The sequence below is a fragment of the Vombatus ursinus genome, unplaced genomic scaffold, assembly GCF_900497805.2.
Source record: "Vombatus ursinus unplaced genomic scaffold, bare-nosed wombat genome assembly UNPS02014973.1, whole genome shotgun sequence".
Lineage (NCBI taxonomy): Eukaryota > Metazoa > Chordata > Mammalia > Diprotodontia > Vombatidae > Vombatus > Vombatus ursinus.
The window spans coordinates 12,591,993-12,609,483 of record NW_020954751.1 but is presented as its reverse complement, the minus strand read 5'-3'; the positions used below and the strand labels follow the sequence as shown (position 1 = coordinate 12,609,483).

Here is a 17,491-nt window from a genome sequence, read left to right as displayed (position 1 = left end):
GAATACCCCTTCCCCTAATCTGCCTTCCCTTCTATCACCCCACCCTTCTCATATCCCCTTCCCCTTCTATTTTCCTGTAGGGCAGGATAGATTTCTATACCCCATTGCCTGTATATCTTATTTCCAAGTTGCATGTAAAAACAGTTTTTAACATTTGTTTTTAAAGCTTTGGGTTTTAAATTCTCTCCCTTCCTCCCTCCCTCCCTGCCTCATGAGATGGCAAGCAACTTGATACAGGTTATACATGCAAAATCATGCAAAACAGTTCCATAGTAGTCATGTTGTGAAAAACTAATTATATTTCCTTTCATCTTATCCCACACCCCATTTATTCTATTCTCTCTTTTAACCCTGTCCCTCCTCAGAAGTGTTTGCTTGTGATTACCCCCTCTCCCAATCTGCCCTCCCCTCTATTATCCCCCCACTGTCTTACCCCTTCCCTCCATTTTCCTGTAGGGTAAGATAGATTTCCATACCCAACTGAGTGTGTATGTTATTCCCTCCTCAAGCCAAATCTGATAAGAATAAGATTCACTCATTCCCTCTCACCTTCCCACACTTACCCTCCACTGTAAAAGCTTTTTGTTGTCTGTTTTATGTGAGATAATTTACCACATTCTACCTCTCCCTTTCTCCTTCTCCCAGGATAATCCTCTCTCACCCCTTAATTTTATTTCTTAGATATCATCCCTTCATCTTCAACTCACCCTGTGCCCTCTTAATATATATATGTGTGTATATATATATATAATATATATATGTATACACACACACATATATATGTATATATACACACACATATATTTTTCCCTCCAACTACCCTAATACTGACAAAGGTCTCATGAGGTACGAATATCATCTTTCCATGTAGGAATGTAAACAGATCCCTTATGATTTCTCTTTCCTGTTTACCTTTTCATGCTTTTCTTGAGTCTTGTATTTGAAAATCAAATTTTCTATTCAGCTCTGGTCTTTTCATCAGGAATGCTAGAAAGTCCTCTATTTCATTGAATATCCATTTTTTCTCCTGAAAGATTATACTCAGTTTTGCTGGGTAGGTGATTCTTGCCTATCTCCTTTGCCCTCCAGAATATCATATTCCAAGCCCTCTGGTCCCTTAATGTAGAAGCTGCTAAATCTTGTGTTATCATGATTGTGTTTTCACAATACTTGAATTGTTTCTTTCTGGATGCTTGCAATATTTTCTACTTGACCTGGGAACTCTGGAATTTGGCTATAATATTCCTAGGGGTTTTCCGTCGGGGATCTCCTTCAGGAGGTGATCAGTGGATTCTTTCCATTTCTATTTTACCTTCTGGTTCTAGAATATCAGGGCAGTTTTCCTTGGCTTTCAGGTAGTCTAATAATTTTTAAATTATCTCTCCTCAATCTATTTTCCAGGTCAGTTGTTTTTCCAAAGAGATATTTCACATTGTCTTCTATTTTTTCATTATTTTGGTTTTGTTTTACAATTTCTTGGTTTCTCATAAAGTCATTAGATTCCATTTACTCCATTTTAATTTTTAAGGAACTATTTGCTTCAGTGAGCTTTTGGACTTCCTTTTCCATTTGACCAGTTCTACTTTTGAAGGCATTCTTCTCCTCATTGGCTTTTTGGACCTCTTTTGCCATTTGGGTTAGGCTATTTTTTAAGGTGTTATTTTCTTCAGTACTTTTTTGGGTCTCCTTTAGCAAGCTGTTGACTTGTTTTTCATGATTTTCTTGCATCACTCTCATGTCACTTCCCAGTTTTTCCTCTCCTTCTCTTACTTGCTTCTCCAAATCCTTTTTGAGCTCTTCCATGACCTGGGGCTGATTTTTATTTTTCTTGGAGGCTTTGGATGTAGGAGCTTTGACTTTGTTGTCTTCTTCTGGTTGTATGTTTTGATCTTCTTTGTTACCAAAGTAAGATTCTATGGTCTGACTTTTTTTGTACTGTTTGATCATGATCCCAGCCAATTATTTGACTTTTAAACTCTTTGTTAAGGTGGGGGGTCTGCTTCCAGTGTGGAGAACGTACTGTCCCAAGCTTCAGGGGTTTGGTGCAACTGTTTTCAGAGATAATTCTAGAGATCTGTAAATTTTCAGTTCTTTCAAGGTGGTATGATCAAAGGTGAGGTATTTACTCCTTTCCTGGCCTGTGCTCTAGTCTATGATTAACCAGAAGCACTCTTTTCTGCCTTGGAAGTGTGAGGAAGATTTCTTATTCACCGCTATCACAAGCTCTTCCTTGCCCCAGGACAGCCACCCAGAACTGCAACCCAGATCCAAGCCTGGACAAAGCAAGAGAATCCTGCCTCAGCAACAGCAGAGAGATCCCTGCAATCCTCTTCTGATCAGCTTCTTGATCCCTGCCTCTCTCTGTGGGTTGAGAGCTCCAGAAGCAGCTGCAGTGCTGCCCCAGTCCTGGTACAGCCTTGGGGCTCCTCTCTCACTGTGGTCCTACAGACCTTTCCTACTGACCTTCTAAGTTGTCTGCTATTTGTGGGTTGAGAAGTCTGGAAACCACTACAGCTGCCTGTGATTCAGTCCAAGCCTGCTCCAGGTTTGCTGTGGCCTGGTCTTTGTGCAGCCCATGCTGAACTGCACTCCTCTCCCAGTCCGGCGCAACAGACTTTTCCAATCAACCATCCAGTTTGTCTTGGGCTGGAAATTTGTTTCACTCTGTCTTTTTGTGGTTTCTGCTGCTCTAGAATTTGTTTAGAGGCATTTTTTACAGGTATTTTATAGGTATTTACAGGTTTGGGGGAGAGCTCAAGCAAGTCACTGCTTTTACTCCACCATCTTGGTTCCGCCCCTGATCTATGATTTCACTAGTGTGATTAGTGACTCAACAGACGCAAATCACAATGTGTACTCCTGCCCCTCCCCTTAAATTTAGCAGACAGTACTTACAGTCAGAGTAGTAGCAGACATATTACATTTAAAGACATAAAAAACAGTTTTTGAGAGTTGCTATGACCAGAATTTTAACGAGGGTATGGCAACTGGGGCTTTGCCCAAGGGGCACTGAAAGTAAGAGGGTGCTAACAGCCCTTAGGAACAAATAAGCTTGGTGCTTACTGATCAAAAATCATTAGTTAAAAGTAGAAATCCCTCCTCTACTCCTTTATTATACTACTTCAGGTGTTTTCTTCCCTAGTCTAGTCCAATGCCTTTTCTCCTTCTTAGATAATCTCCAAAGTAGCTGCATCATGGTGTGCCAGAGCTTGCTTTCCTGTCTTGGACAATGATACCTTAGGTGAATTCATCCCCATCCCTCACCTGCCTCATGCATAAAGATGTCTAGTTATGCTTTTGACTGTGGCCAAAACATTAATCCCTAAGCTATTAGTGAATCTCTCCAAATTTTGAGCCTCAGACAACAGACACATGGCCCACCTCTGGTTCCGTACTCAAAAACTTTCTAGCTTGGTAGGACCTGCCTACCAGTTGTGTAGAACTATGCCTTTTGTTTTGGCCTCTAAGTCCCCAGGGTCACCTCAATAGGAGATGAATCATAGAAGGCGATTTTTAGTAGACGGTCTTAATAATCATCATGTATACCTCAGTATGAGTTTAAGTCACTGTGAACTTAGGGGCTGGGGATATTTGTTTCTTAAGACTTATCTTGAATTAAGGAATTACAAACTTTTCCTCTAGTGAACGTGAAAATAATTCCAAAAATTAGTAAGTACATGGGGAAGACATATATTTGGTAACAAAGAGTACCTCTTGGAGCCCTGGGATTCACCCACCATGTAATAATTGCTAGCATTTGTATATGTCTTTAGGGCAGGTAGGTGGAGTAGTGGATAGATCCTGGAGACAGGAGACCTGAGTTCAAATATGGCCTCAGCCACTTACTGTGTGATCCTGGGCAAGCCATTTAACCCTGTTTGCCTCAGTTCCTCATCTGTAAAAGAAGAGAAATGGCAAACCACTCCAGTATCTTTGCCAAAAAAACCTCGAATAGGGTCATGGAGAGTCAGATATGACTGAAATGACTCAATAGCATAGTATATATCTTTAAGGTTTGCAAAGTGCCTTATATATGTTAGCTCATTTGGTCTTCACGATAACCCTTAGAAGTAGGTACTATTGTCATTCTCATTTTACACATGAGAAAACTGAAACTGAGAGAAATCATGTGATTTGCCTAGGATCACACAAGGCAGGATTCAAACCCAGGTCTTCCTGACTCCACATCGAGCACTCTATCTATTGTTCCTCTTGCCTTAATGTCCCTAACTTGATACTCCACCAACATGTAAGGCAAATCCAACAAGCACTGATGAAGCATATGCTACAAGCCAAGCATTATACAAGGCACTGGACTCATGGACATCTTTGACAATTTTCTATCTCACAGTCCCTTTCATGGTGTTAAAATGGCAGCTTTTCCCCCCAATCTTGAATTTTCCCTAAGTGATTCAAAGGAAGAATAATAACAGAAGCAGAATACACTTTAAAATAGTTACCAGTGCCCTCCTCAGTGAAGACTGTTTTCCCAGAGAACACCTGGTTTCCAACCTGGATCTCCCCAGGTCGAAAGTAAGGTCCAATCAGCTTGTTGTCTTTGCAGAGCTTGGTGAGTATTTCAGTGGGTTTGGATGTGTCCCTCCAGGCATTGTAACCTTCTCTGCAAGTGAGAGGAAAAGGGACATGAAGAGGGATACCAAGCATCCCAGTTGATTATGACTTATTGAAACTACTGCAGTTATTCATGGAGTCTGTGCTATTTGCCGTCTTTATAGGTTTCAGTTTGCGTGACATTGTGTTTTTCCTTATTAGTATGACATAAAAAAACCTTTGAGTCATGTATATGCATGATTCTGGCTTGACCTGGGGCATTGGATCAGCTTAGTGTTAAAGTCAATATAGATATTTTCTGATTTGACTTTTTTCCCCTTCTAGGATAGCTTTTTAGTTGCCTGTTGCTCAAGGGAAAATCTCCATTTGCCCTTCTCATTTTATTATTTTTTTCTCATGGTCCAATAGACAGTGGCAAAATGTTGCCAATGGTTTGAATTTAAAACTCACTCAGGTTCATTTTTAAGTAATGGCCTCCCTGGCAGCTAGCTTTTAAGTCTCACAACTCCTTTCCCATCATTGCTGGACATTAATGGATTAGTTTGCATCTAATAGCCAACTAACAATTAAATTTTTTAAATAGAAAATGGTGTTCAGAGAAGAGATCAAATACCTTTACTCCATCATACCACTTTCTATTAAAGAGGTTTAAAGCTAAAAAAAATATACCAGGTTACATCAGAACTTAAGTTGAAAGGGGAAAAACTAAATAGAATATAATATAGTTTTAAATAGGCATAATAGTTTTTCTACTCTGGAATAAAGATAGAAGGGTCCTTGAGAGCTCTTTCAAGTCATCCTTACCCCAATCCAAACTTCAAGCATGATTATGAGTAAGTCATTCCAATCAAAAGAGAATTTATCTTATTTTAACAAAACTTTAGAGAAGTGGAAATTTATCAACTTCTTGGTCAAACCATTCTGATACTTAACAACTCTGTTAGGAAACAGAGCAATTTTACAGTTTATCTTGATCGCTTTTTAATATCTCATAATAGTAAGAGCTGACATTTATATAGAATTTTAAGGATTACAGAGCTCTTTAAATATATTATCTGTTGTTATTATCATCATCTTGTTAGCTTTTTAGTCTCAAGAAATAGTCCAGGTACAAGTTATTGTCCTGATATGTGCAGATTATTGCCCAGGTGGACAAAATAACTGAATTTGTAACTGAATAAATTCAGTAAGATATGTTTATCTTCTGTTAGTTCATTAAAGCATCTTTGGGCCAACTCCAATAGCAGACAGAACAATAGGGATGATATTTACCTCATCTTGTTCCTATGTGGTTTGTATTTGCATGGTACAGTGGGAAAAGTACTGCGGACTTCCCCCAAGGAAGTCCCCAGGGACTTTTCCTTTTTCAGAGGACCCAGGTTTCAACCCCATCCTTGCCACTTATGATTTGTGTCACTTTGGGTATTAACCTCCTTAGGCCTACTTTCTTCATCTGGAAAATTAGGGGATTGGATTATGATCCTATATTTTTTCACCAGGTTTCTATATTTTGAAAGCTTTTCATTTCATGTACTTTGAATGTTAGAAGCATTTGGCATAGTGAAAAATGTTCTTAAAATGTCCAGCCTCTTCTGGGCAACAATTCTGGTATAAGCACAGTTTATTCATTGAATTTTCAAGGATCTTTTGAAATCTTTATGTGTAGTTATAGGGGAACTTACCTGCTAGGTTATGAAAGATGGTAATCTTCTGATACATAATTTTGGATGGGTATTTATTAGATTCTCAAATCGTTAGGAATATGTTGCTGCATGTACCATTTTTTCATAATCTACATTAATCAATAGTCTAAGTTCTTTAATGATAACCTTCCTGAAGCTTCTAGTGGAAAAGACCTTATCTTGAATAGCTGTCACACTCTCTCACCTCTTTCTGTAAACACATCCACAATACTTCTTTCCTGACATATTATTGGTTGAGTCTTCTTTATATCATCATCATCATCATCCCTAACCCCAAATTTCTCTTTTGTCACAAATGCTTTGCTTACCTTATTCCTTCCATAGAAATGGAGAATAATGGGTTATGATTCTCTGAGTATGACTTTCAATTTCTTGCAAATTCTTATAAATCAGTGAAACTTAGGAGATTTTTTAAAATTCTTTCGGTATTTACCCAGCACTTAACTAGCTTTCTAGAGTCAGAGAGTAAAAAGATGGGAAGAGGGGATATTTATCCAAAAAATTTGACCATGGAGCTTTAATATCTGGGCAGAAGCTAAGGAGGGAATTTCAGGATATTTCAGTATCAATGAGTACTTTTTGTTTGATTATTTTTCAGACCTGGTACTGTACTTGTTAGTAGCAATGAGAAAGGGCTAGAAAGGTGATTAGCCTCAGCAAAATGGAAGACCTAATATCTATCACTGAATAATTATTATAGGCCAAACCAAAAGCAGATTCAAGGCTTAAAATGAAATGTGGAGAATGGAAAAAAATGGAAACTGTAGAAAAAAATGCCCCACAGTTAGGACCAACTTAACCAATATAGGATTAAGAAGAACGATTTCAAATGTAAAAGGATATAAAATTCTACCTCACAGTCACCTCAGCAAACAGTCATCTGAACAGGAAGACATTCTCCACAGAAGTAGTAATAACTAAGGTGAAGTTCCAACCTCCATGTTCCCCCAAACTAAGCCTCTTTATACCTAAATCAGTTGAAACCTCTGCTTTTTTAAGGAGCTTACCTAGTTTACTTGCTGCTAGTGCAACTACAGAGTATATGAAGCTCTGGGTGTGGTGGCGAGAAGAAAGAAAAGACAAGTGAGGGGACAGAGATAGTTATTCATCCCCAATAACAACCTTCTCATGCTTTATTCTCTGTCCACATAGAGCCAGGATAGTTCTTACCACAACTATCATTATTATTGCCGCAGACTGCCAACCCTTAGCTTACTAAGAGGAAACTTATATTGTAAAGGGACATAAGGTATCCTATTTGCAGATGGTTTCATAGGCCCTGTCCATGGTTCTGAAACAAAGCTGCCTACCATTCCCACCCCAAACCAAAACTTTCATTCTACTTCAAGGGACCAGAATTCATTGACTCAGCACTACTGATCCAAGTTCTGTTTGAGAAGTCAATATCATGGCTCCTTAGTTAGCTGGACTTTTCCAACAGTTGAATCATTTCATGAGCAAAAACCAGAGCACTGAAGGCTGTGGCATATAAGTACAAAAGACCCAAGGTGTGTGTTTCAGGGTGTGTGTGGGAGGGGGGCAGGGAGCTGTGGAATGGGAGAAGGGAAAATACTTACATCTCATACTGGCTCTGTAAGCCACAGATTGCTCGGTGCTTACTGTAGAAGCGGTTCTCCAGGTCAATTTTGGTCTCTCCAATGAGGTCATCTGACCCAATCATGTCATGGTCATATATGCGAACTGTAAGCAGAGTCTCTTTAGGAAATGTAGCCTGAATCTCAAATGATCTAGGGTCCAAGCAGAGAAGATTTCATGATCCAAATGAGATTGATGGTTGGTGACAAACTCACGTTTATGTAGGTTTAAAAAGCACTGTTAAAAAATATCATTGCAGGTACATAGTATGTAATTCTTATTTTACAGATAAGGAAAGAGGTTCAGATAATTTAAGTGACTTGGCCTAGATCACACAACCAGCAAATGTCAGAACTGTGATTTGAATCCAGGTCTCCTGCCTCTTAATTCCAGTATTCATTTTATTAGATCATGTCAAAATCACTTCTTCATTTAACTATTTGTATCAATAGGGCAGATAGGTGGAAGGTACAATGAATAGAACACTGGGCCCAGAGTGAGCTCAAATCTGCTCTTAAACACTTGCTAGCTATATGATTTTGGGCAAGTCACTTAACCTTTGCCTGCCTTAGTTTCCCCATTTGCAAATTTAATAATAGCACCTACTTCCCAGGGTTGTTTTGAAGATAAAATGAGAACTACAAAGTGCTTAACACAGTGCCTGGCACAGAATAAACACTTTATAAATGTTAGTTATTATTATTATTATTATTATTATTATTATTATTATTATTATATGATCCCTAGGAATTGGATCATGCAAGAGGAAATGTGGAATAATGAGTAAAAAATGGGTCTTAGAATCAAGAATATTTAGGTTCAAGTCCTAACTTTGACACATACTGAGTGTGGGCCCCTGGGCAAGTCACCTAACTTCTCAATGACCCAGGCAATTCTCAAAGAAAAGGGACAGAAAAGTCACCAATCCATATTGGTAGAGGGAGTTGCCTCTCCAGGAGTTCCCTTTACCAATAGAATCACAAACCCAGAGCAAAAAGAAAAAGAAAGAAAAAAGGAAGGAAGGAAAGATGACACATAGCTCATATTTTGAAAAAAAATCCTGAGATTTATCTTTATAAGATTCAAATCAATTTTCCATTTTTTCTAAATGAATTATCTAATGCTAATTTTAATTACATGCATAGTAGTCTTCCTTTGCCAGTGGGATATTATCTTGCCAGCCTTCAATGTTGTGTGCTCAGAAAATTTAAACTAATATTATTGTTTAACAAAATTGAACATAATGAGGACAAAATAAGAACAGTAAAGTAAAGGGGCTTTAAGGCTATAGGTGACCTCTGAGCTCACTTTGTCCAAACCATTCCCTTTACAGGGGAGCAAACAGATTTGGACAGGTGAAGTCTCACATTTGGTGCACAGCCTAAGCTAGAAGCCAGGGCTCCAGATTCTTATTCTAGTGTTCTTTCCACTGTCAGGTTGCATGCGTGTAATACTTTCTAATGTAATGGAAATGTTTCTAGATAATCTGGCTGCTTCCTCAGTGGTGCTATGAAACTTGACCAGGCTGCCACATACACTGCCAGACCTACTTAGTTCTGACATAGCAATTTCCACTTGGAAAGGGATTTAGAAGCACATCATCCCCAAGAGGCCATTATCCTTCCTGAATAGATGATGAAGCAGAGAGATGGGACATTTTCAGTGATTATATCTGACTTGAGGTGGCTCTTGCAGGTCAGGGGAATGCTGAGGGAAGGACTCAATTTTTCTATCTGTCCAATCATCAGGCTATTGTCTCCCTTTGGGATGACGGATTTAGGGTTCCCCAAATAGGGCAGTTAGAAGTAATATTCTATAGCCAACCCATAGGTAAGACTCCCACAGAATTTAGAGCTTATCATCATTATTTCTACCACTATCACCATCACTGTAAGAGTCCTAAACCACCCATTAAGGGGACCTTATGACAGTGGGAATACCAGGGAGAATAAGGAAAATCTCAGAAGGTATTGTCAAGGATACAGTTGTAGGTGACCTTGTGATATAGAATTATTGCTGCTTAATCCTTTAATCTATTCTGTCCTTAAGAAACTAAGCAATTATAACACATCCCACTGTATGAGTTCTCCAAAGGATGTACAAAGTACAGGGGGAAATAAAGACAAAGAGAAAGCTACTCAGGTAGCCAAACTTCCCATATGTATGAAAAGGTATAGCACAAGTTCCATAGTAATAGAATCCCTTGGGACTGGACACTCCCTCCTTTAAAATATTGATTATAGGCACTGTCAGAGTGGAAGAGAGATTGATGTTCTCTTTAAAGCTATTGGTAGCAGTTTCTGCCTTCCTGCTCTCACATCTCAATTTCTCTACCCTATAATAATATTCATTCATTCATTCAGTCATTCACTTCCTCATTCATTCATTCATTTATGTATTTAACAAATCTTTTTTTTGAGTGCTATGTGTAAGACCTGGCAAGGGAGAAGAATGGCACAGTAGAAAGAACTCTGCATTAAGAGTAAGAGGCTCTGTCTCTGTCAGTTACAGCCTTTGTGACTTCTGAACAAGTCCCTTTACCTCTATGTGCCTCAGGAATTTCATCTACAAAACAGGAAGTTAGACTATATTATTTTTAATGAGCTTTCCAATCCTAACTTAATAACCCCATGAAAAATAAAACATGACCTCTGCAATCAATTCAAATAAATTGAACTGAATTCAATTGAATAAATGCCTCTTATATTCCAGGAAGCTAGGTGTTGCAATGGATAGAATGCCAAACCTGGAGTCAAGAAGACTCATCTTCCTGAGTTCATATCTGGCCTCAGGCGCTTACTAGATGTGTTACCCTGGGCAAGTCACTTAACCCTGTTTGTCTCAGTTTCCTCATCTGTAAAATGAGTTAGAGAAGCAAATGGCAAACCAAACCACTTTCTTTCTCAAGAAAATCCCAAATGGGGTCACAAAGAGTCAGACATAACTGAAAAATGACTGAACAAAATACAGTGGATATGTGTGTGAGAGTAACAGTTAAGTACTTACTTCTAGGTGCATTGTACTAGCTAGGTGGTATGTAGTTCTGAGTCTCTACCTTTTGGCAACATCTGGTATAAACATTGTCTGGTTCCTCCTGAAATCCAAAGGGAGTGTTACCCTTAAAGAAGTAGTTGAAAGGGGCTTTCAACCACCCAGGGTAAGTGCAGCTAACAGAGGTTTATGTGGGTAAATCATGCTCCTTTGAGCTTAACTCCAGGAATGATAGCAGTTTCAGGAATTATAATGTTCCATTAAAAAATACAATGACTCAGATAGGCAGCTAGATCTTAGTTTGATATTAAAAAGTACTTAAATACCAATTGGATCTTTAAAAAAAAAATGGAATGAACTACCTTGGAAAATAGTAAATTCCCCATCATTGGAGGCTGCCAGACAGAGGTCAGAAGACCGTTTATTGGGGATATTTTAGAGGAGATTCAACCTTCAGATTGGGGTCAGACTAGATGACCTTTGAGGTTTTTTCTAACTAGGAGATTCTATGAACCTCTAGTTTGTTTGACAATATGGTATAGTACAAAGGGCACTGAAGAGCACCAGAAGGCCTAGGTTGAAACCCAGCTCTGCTCCCTTTGTGACTTTGGTCAAGTCGTTTCTATTCTTTGTTTCTTGGTTTCTTCTTCTGTAAAGAAGAGGAATTTTGGACAAGAATGCTCTCTAAAGTCCTTTCCAATGTGAGATTCCACAGTTCTATAGATGCCAATATCGAGGACCTGCAATTTCTTATGTAACATCCTAGTATGGCCCACCATTGATAATTTAGTGACACATAAGTCAGTTTCTTGGAGCAGTGGAGGGGAAATCTGAGGACAATGAAGGGATTTCACTCCCCCCCATAAGTGGTGGGAATGTGGTAATCACTATTTACCACAATAAAACTATAGAAATTTTTTCCATAAGAATTGATTAGAATCTATAAAGCAGTCTTACCCACAACTGGTTGAAGAGTTTGGTAGGTGGGTAGACCTGACTGATATCATCTGATAAATCACAGAATTTGAAAGTTGGAAAGAGGGCCTCAGCGGCCATATAGTCCAAATGGGATAGGAAAGCAAGAAGTCACCCAGCATCTACTTTAAAACCTCCAAAGAATACCATTGGGGAATATTACTGCGCTATATGAAATGATGAGTTCAATGATTGTAGAAAAACATGGAAATGTTCGCACAAAATAATGAAGAGTGAAATGAGCAGAACCAAGAGAACATTGTATACAGTAACAGCAATGTTGTTTTAAGAACAACTTTGAGAAACTAAGTTTTGTCTATTATAGATACCCAAATTAACTATAAAAGACATATGAAGAAAGATGCAATCTTCATATATATATATATAAATTTGTGTCTAATGGTAGCCATCTCTAGGGTGAGGGAAGGGGAAGAAAAAAAGAAATTTACATGATAATTTTGTTGTATATTTGAAAGGAATAGCAAGTTGTGCATAGAACATTTGCGGTTTGTGTACAATTATCTTTTTTATTGTACTATGTTATGTAAATGCTTGTTTATTTCATAAATTAAAAATGAAAATTTGTAAATATAAAAAAAAGGAAAAAAAGAAAACTTCAAAGAGAAGGAGCTTACCACCTCTCTAGACATGCCATTATACTTCAGGAGTTTTTCTTGCTATCAAACTTACATTAGCCTTTGACACAGCCATTATTGCTCCTGCTCTGTCCTCTGGGACCAAATGGACTATGCCCTTATCAACGTGACAGCCCTTCAGATATTTTAAGATAACTATTAAGTATTTGAAGGGGAAAAGGTTGGGCTTTTTTTTTCTTTTTGGAATGAGATGGCTCTAACACTCCTGTAAACACAAAAAACGCCAATGGTAGAATGTGTGCTGATGCTGGCTTGCCCCTCCCTACCAAGTAAGATCAATGTCAGAATCCACCACAGGACCTTTGCTACAGGGAGAGTATAAATACTTAAGTATTAATAAAGATGGCCCCTGGAATCACATCCCAGCTTTACTGCTGATGTACTTCATGACATAGAAAAGGCTACTACTACATTTCTGTCTTGGTTTCCATATTGTAAAATGGGAAAAAATAAAGCTGACCTAATTCATGGACTGCAGTAGGAAAGAGCTAATAAAAAGTGACTGCAGAGCACTTGGAAAATATTAAGTGCTCATTACATCAATGTGAAGTAATGATAAAGGTCATTCCTTGATGCAGAGAAATCATGGAAAGTTTCTCTGACATAGTGCCCATTGTATTTTTAATCATTCTCATTCATCTGAACAGGCCAGATCATTTATTGCTTCATTTTCTCTAGAGTTATATAATATGAAGACCTGATAGGAGATCAAATGTCAGAAAGCCCTAGGCTCTAACCAACAAGGAAAGGAATTTAAATAAGAGCCACAAAGAGAGTGGCCAACATTTTTAGTTATGGAAGAAAAGGCACTCAATGTATTCAAAGTACATCTCCATTTACTTTTTAAATGACCCATGATTTCATTGATGAGGATATTCTTTCCACCACTGCACATCAAAGCCCTCTGATAACTCAGTACAGCCAACTTGGTCTCCAAACTTAGTTAAGCTTGGCACAGTGGAAAGAACCTTAGCTTTGGAGTCTATAGACCTGGGTCTATAGATCTCAGCTCTGCCACTCACTGATGACTTCTATTGTAAAATAAGGACAGGTTGGACTAGGTGACTTTTGATTTGAGTTCCCTTCTAGATCTAAATTTCTATTACATTTAACAAGTAACCTGTCATACGCAAAGTCTAGAGAAGTGAAGGAGAGAGGGAGAAAGAGAGTATAGATATATAGTTACGTACACATACTTTTATTATGTATATACTTTTATTTTATAAAAATATATTTATAATATATTATTTACTGTATAAAAAAGAGCCTCAGAAAATATTTGGAAACATTTAGTGGCTAATAGTGAGGGACAAACAGAAGAAACAATTCAAAAGAGATGGATTTGGAAAGACATTTCTGTATTTCACAGATCCATTCAAATGGATTTTCTGAAAGCTTGTTAAAGATCAATAAATAATCTGCCAGATTATTTGAATACAAATTCAATCTTTTCTAATATATATATAAGATATGCATTCTACTATATATAATATACACATATATTAAAAATTAATAGTTGTAGTGTGGAAGACATACTATTAGCATATTTACAAAAAAGTCCCAAGTCCTTCAGGCTCCCCAATAAAGAAATGGATTGGGTTTAGTGCAGAAGTTTTGTATTCTAGTACTGATTATTCAAAAAAAATGAAAAAACCCAACAATAACAACAACAAAAAACTGTATGATCCTGGGTAAATCACTTTCCTGTTCTGGGCATCAGTTTCCTCTGTAAAATAAAGGAGTTAGACTAGACCTGAAAGAAGATCTCTTTCAACTCTGTGATTCCCAATCACCGTGCACACCAGTATGTCACATACTAGCAATCTGAAACCTAATAAAGACAAACTTAGAACCCCATGGGGAAGTCAAAACAGAGTCACTGACCTTCCAAATACTGGGTTAAGTTGTTTGGGGATATATTTGTCCCGGTCCTTAATTTCAGTTTTGCCAAGGGTTAGTACAATATAGGGATCAGATTTACCATCTGGATCAGCTGGGCTGAGGTTAAATGCCTGAGGAGGAAAAACATCCTTTTAATCACCTACTAATTTTGTTTTAGGGCGATTTGCAGCTTCCATGTTTTTTTTTTTAATTTTATTTCTCTGGAATCTATTTTCAGCCAGGCAGACAGAAGCTCCCATTCACTTACCCATCCATCTGGTCAGACTGAAGTGGGTGAACCCCTCAGCTGGTGAATTGGGTGGCTCACTGATGTTCTGTCTGTAGTTTCTGAGGTGAGAGTATGAGAGATACTGGGGAGAGCCCTGGCTGGCAGATGAGAGGCTACGAGGACTAAAGCTTAGTTTGAGTGGTGGGGAATTGAACGAAAGCATCAACAACAGCATCACAAAATGCTTCAGTCAGCACCTGGCTTTTTACCATCCTGTTTTTCACATCTGTAACCCCTTCTCTATTGCCCTCCTCTTATCTAAACCCTGTCTTGCAAGACCCAGATCAAGAAATACCTCTTCCTTTCAGACTTCCTTATGCAACTATTCACAAAAACCCTTCCTTGGCCAAAGGAATGGGAATAGCTCTCAAAATCCCAGAAGCTCAGCACCAGGAGGGATCCATTGAGGTTATCTTGTTCAATCTGCAACTGAACAGTAATTTTCTCTATAGCACGTCCAACAAGTGATGACCCAACCTTCACTTGAAACTGCTAGGTGGCACAGTGGAGAGAGAGTTGGACTTGGCGTCAAGAAGATGGGTGTTCAAATCAGTGCATGGCACATAGTAGGTACTTAAATGTTTATCAACTGATACTAGCTGTGTTACCCTGGGCAAGTCATTAACCTCTTTTAGCCTCAGTTTCCTCATCTGTAAAATAGAGACAATAACAGAACATACCTTACAGATCTGTGAGGATCAAATGTGATAACATATGTAAAGTGCTTTGAAAAGTTTAAAGAGATGTAAATGCAAATCATTATGATAATTAGGCAGCAGGATGGTACCTTGGCTGGAGAACTTGAATCCATAAACACCTGAGTTCAAATTCTGCCTCAAATATTATCTGGGAGACCTGTAGAAGTCACTTAACCACTGTCTGCTTCAGTTTTCCATCTGTAAAATGAGACTATTAATCACACCTACCTCACAGAGTTGTTGTGAAGATCAAATAAGATAACATGTAAAATCATTTGCAAGTCACAAAATGCTCTATAGATGCTAGCTGTAAAAATAGTTATTATTATTGTTGTTATTGTTATTGTTAAAGACCTCAATTGAAGGGGAACTCACTGTTATACAAGGCAGTCCATTACATTTCTGGATAGTTCTAATTGTTAATTGTTTAATTCTTGATTTCAAGACCGAACCTGCCACTGAAATTTTATAATAATAGCTATCATCACTTACCTGGTGCTTTAAGGTCTTACAAATATCATCTCACTTTACCCTGTGAGATAGGTGTGATTAATATTCCTGTTTTACAGATGGGAAATGGAAGTAAACAGTGGTGAGTATTTGAGGCAGATTTTGAACTGAGGTCTTCATGACTCCAGAGTCCAGCACTCTATGTACTATACCACCTAGCTGCATTAGTCACCTATGGCTCCCAGTTGTTGCCTCCAGGGCCCAGCATGACAAGCCTAATCCCTCTTCCATTAGAGAGCCCTTTAAATACCTTAAGACAGTCATTGCATTGCCTTTATGGCTTCTCTCCCCCAGAATAAACATCCCTAGTTCATTCAGGTAAGTCTGACCACCTGAGCCTACAGGGGCCTCTTCCTCCTCTGAATTCCTGCTGTGCTTATTGTCAATATCATTCATTTGTTATTTACAGTTTGGAACCTAAGAATCTTTAGTTATCTTTTCTGGGTTTCTTGGCTCTTCTATTTTATTATCAGTTTACAGGCAGGGACAGCATCCCATGTATCTTTGTGTCTTCATAGCTCTGAACACTGTGCCTTTCACATTATTGGCCCTCAATAAATAGTGATGATGATTCTAGGATCAAAGATGTGGAAGTAGGAGGGACTTTAGAGGTCATCTAGCGCAATCCCTGACTTTTACAGATCAGGAAGCTGCTGCCTCGAAGAAGACTTGTCCAAGAGTACATTATAAGTAACCTCGAGAATAGCCAGTACCAGACCAGCAAATGGCAGAGGTGGGCCTCTCTTTCTATCTCTGGGTCTATCTCTGGGCCTATTATGACTTTCAGCCAATACTCTGCACTACATTTTATCCCATAAAACATCTACAAATATGTAATTATTCTCATTAAAATTATAATATTAAAACAAAACATGAAGAAAAATTTAGTCACATAATAGTTTTTTTTTTGAAAATTTAGTCACATAGCAATATTCTTTCTTTTGGAAAATATCCAGTAAGCAACAAATCACAGTAATAATAATTTCATCAAACAAAATGACAACAAAGAGACAACATACAAAAACTTTTGAGATGCAGCCAAAGAATCCATTCAGGATAAATGTATATCAGTAATGACTATTTTTAAAATCCCAGAATTTCTGAGTTGAAAAGGCTATCAGAGGCTATATCATTCAACTTGTACCTATCTGAAAATATTAGCTAATATTTACATTGTAATTTAAGGTTTGCAAAGAACTTTACATGCATTATCTACAACCTTATGAAGTAGGTGTTATTACTATATCCATTTTACAGATGAGGACACTGAGGCTGAGAGAAGTTAATTGACTTGCTTAAGGTCACACAGCTAATAAGTATCTGAGACAGGATTTGGACTTAAGCTTTCAAATTCTGGGTTCAGCATTCTATCCAATCTGGCACCTACCTCAATCATCTCTGTAAAATTATACACTAATATATACAATGACCAAAAAAATGAAATCAGTTCAATAGCAAAGAATGGTCTATTTTTGGTTTCTAATACAAAAGAAGAAGAGGAAGAGGAGGAGGAGGCAGAAGAAGAAGAAGAAGAAGAAGAAGGAGAAGAAGAAGAAGAAGGAGAAGAAGAAGGAGAAGAAGAAGAAGAAGAAGAAGAAGAAGAAGAAGAAGAAGAAGAAG

General features: G+C 38.0%; 1 protein-coding gene across 1 annotated transcript in view; it reads right to left on the bottom strand.

The window, feature by feature from the left end:
* The window catches only part of LOC114030668 (fer-1-like protein 6), a 193,435-nt gene that overhangs the window by 35,204 nt on the left and 140,740 nt on the right, over positions 1 to 17,491 (bottom strand). Inside the window, exons 31-33 of the mRNA XM_027845519.1 lie at positions 14,378 to 14,505; positions 7,853 to 8,023; positions 4,461 to 4,621 (exon numbers count right to left, since the gene is read on the bottom strand). Coding sequence (XP_027701320.1) covers positions 4,461 to 4,621; positions 7,853 to 8,023; positions 14,378 to 14,505 — 460 coding nt within the window. The remainder of the gene's footprint in view (positions 1 to 4,460; positions 4,622 to 7,852; positions 8,024 to 14,377; positions 14,506 to 17,491) is intronic.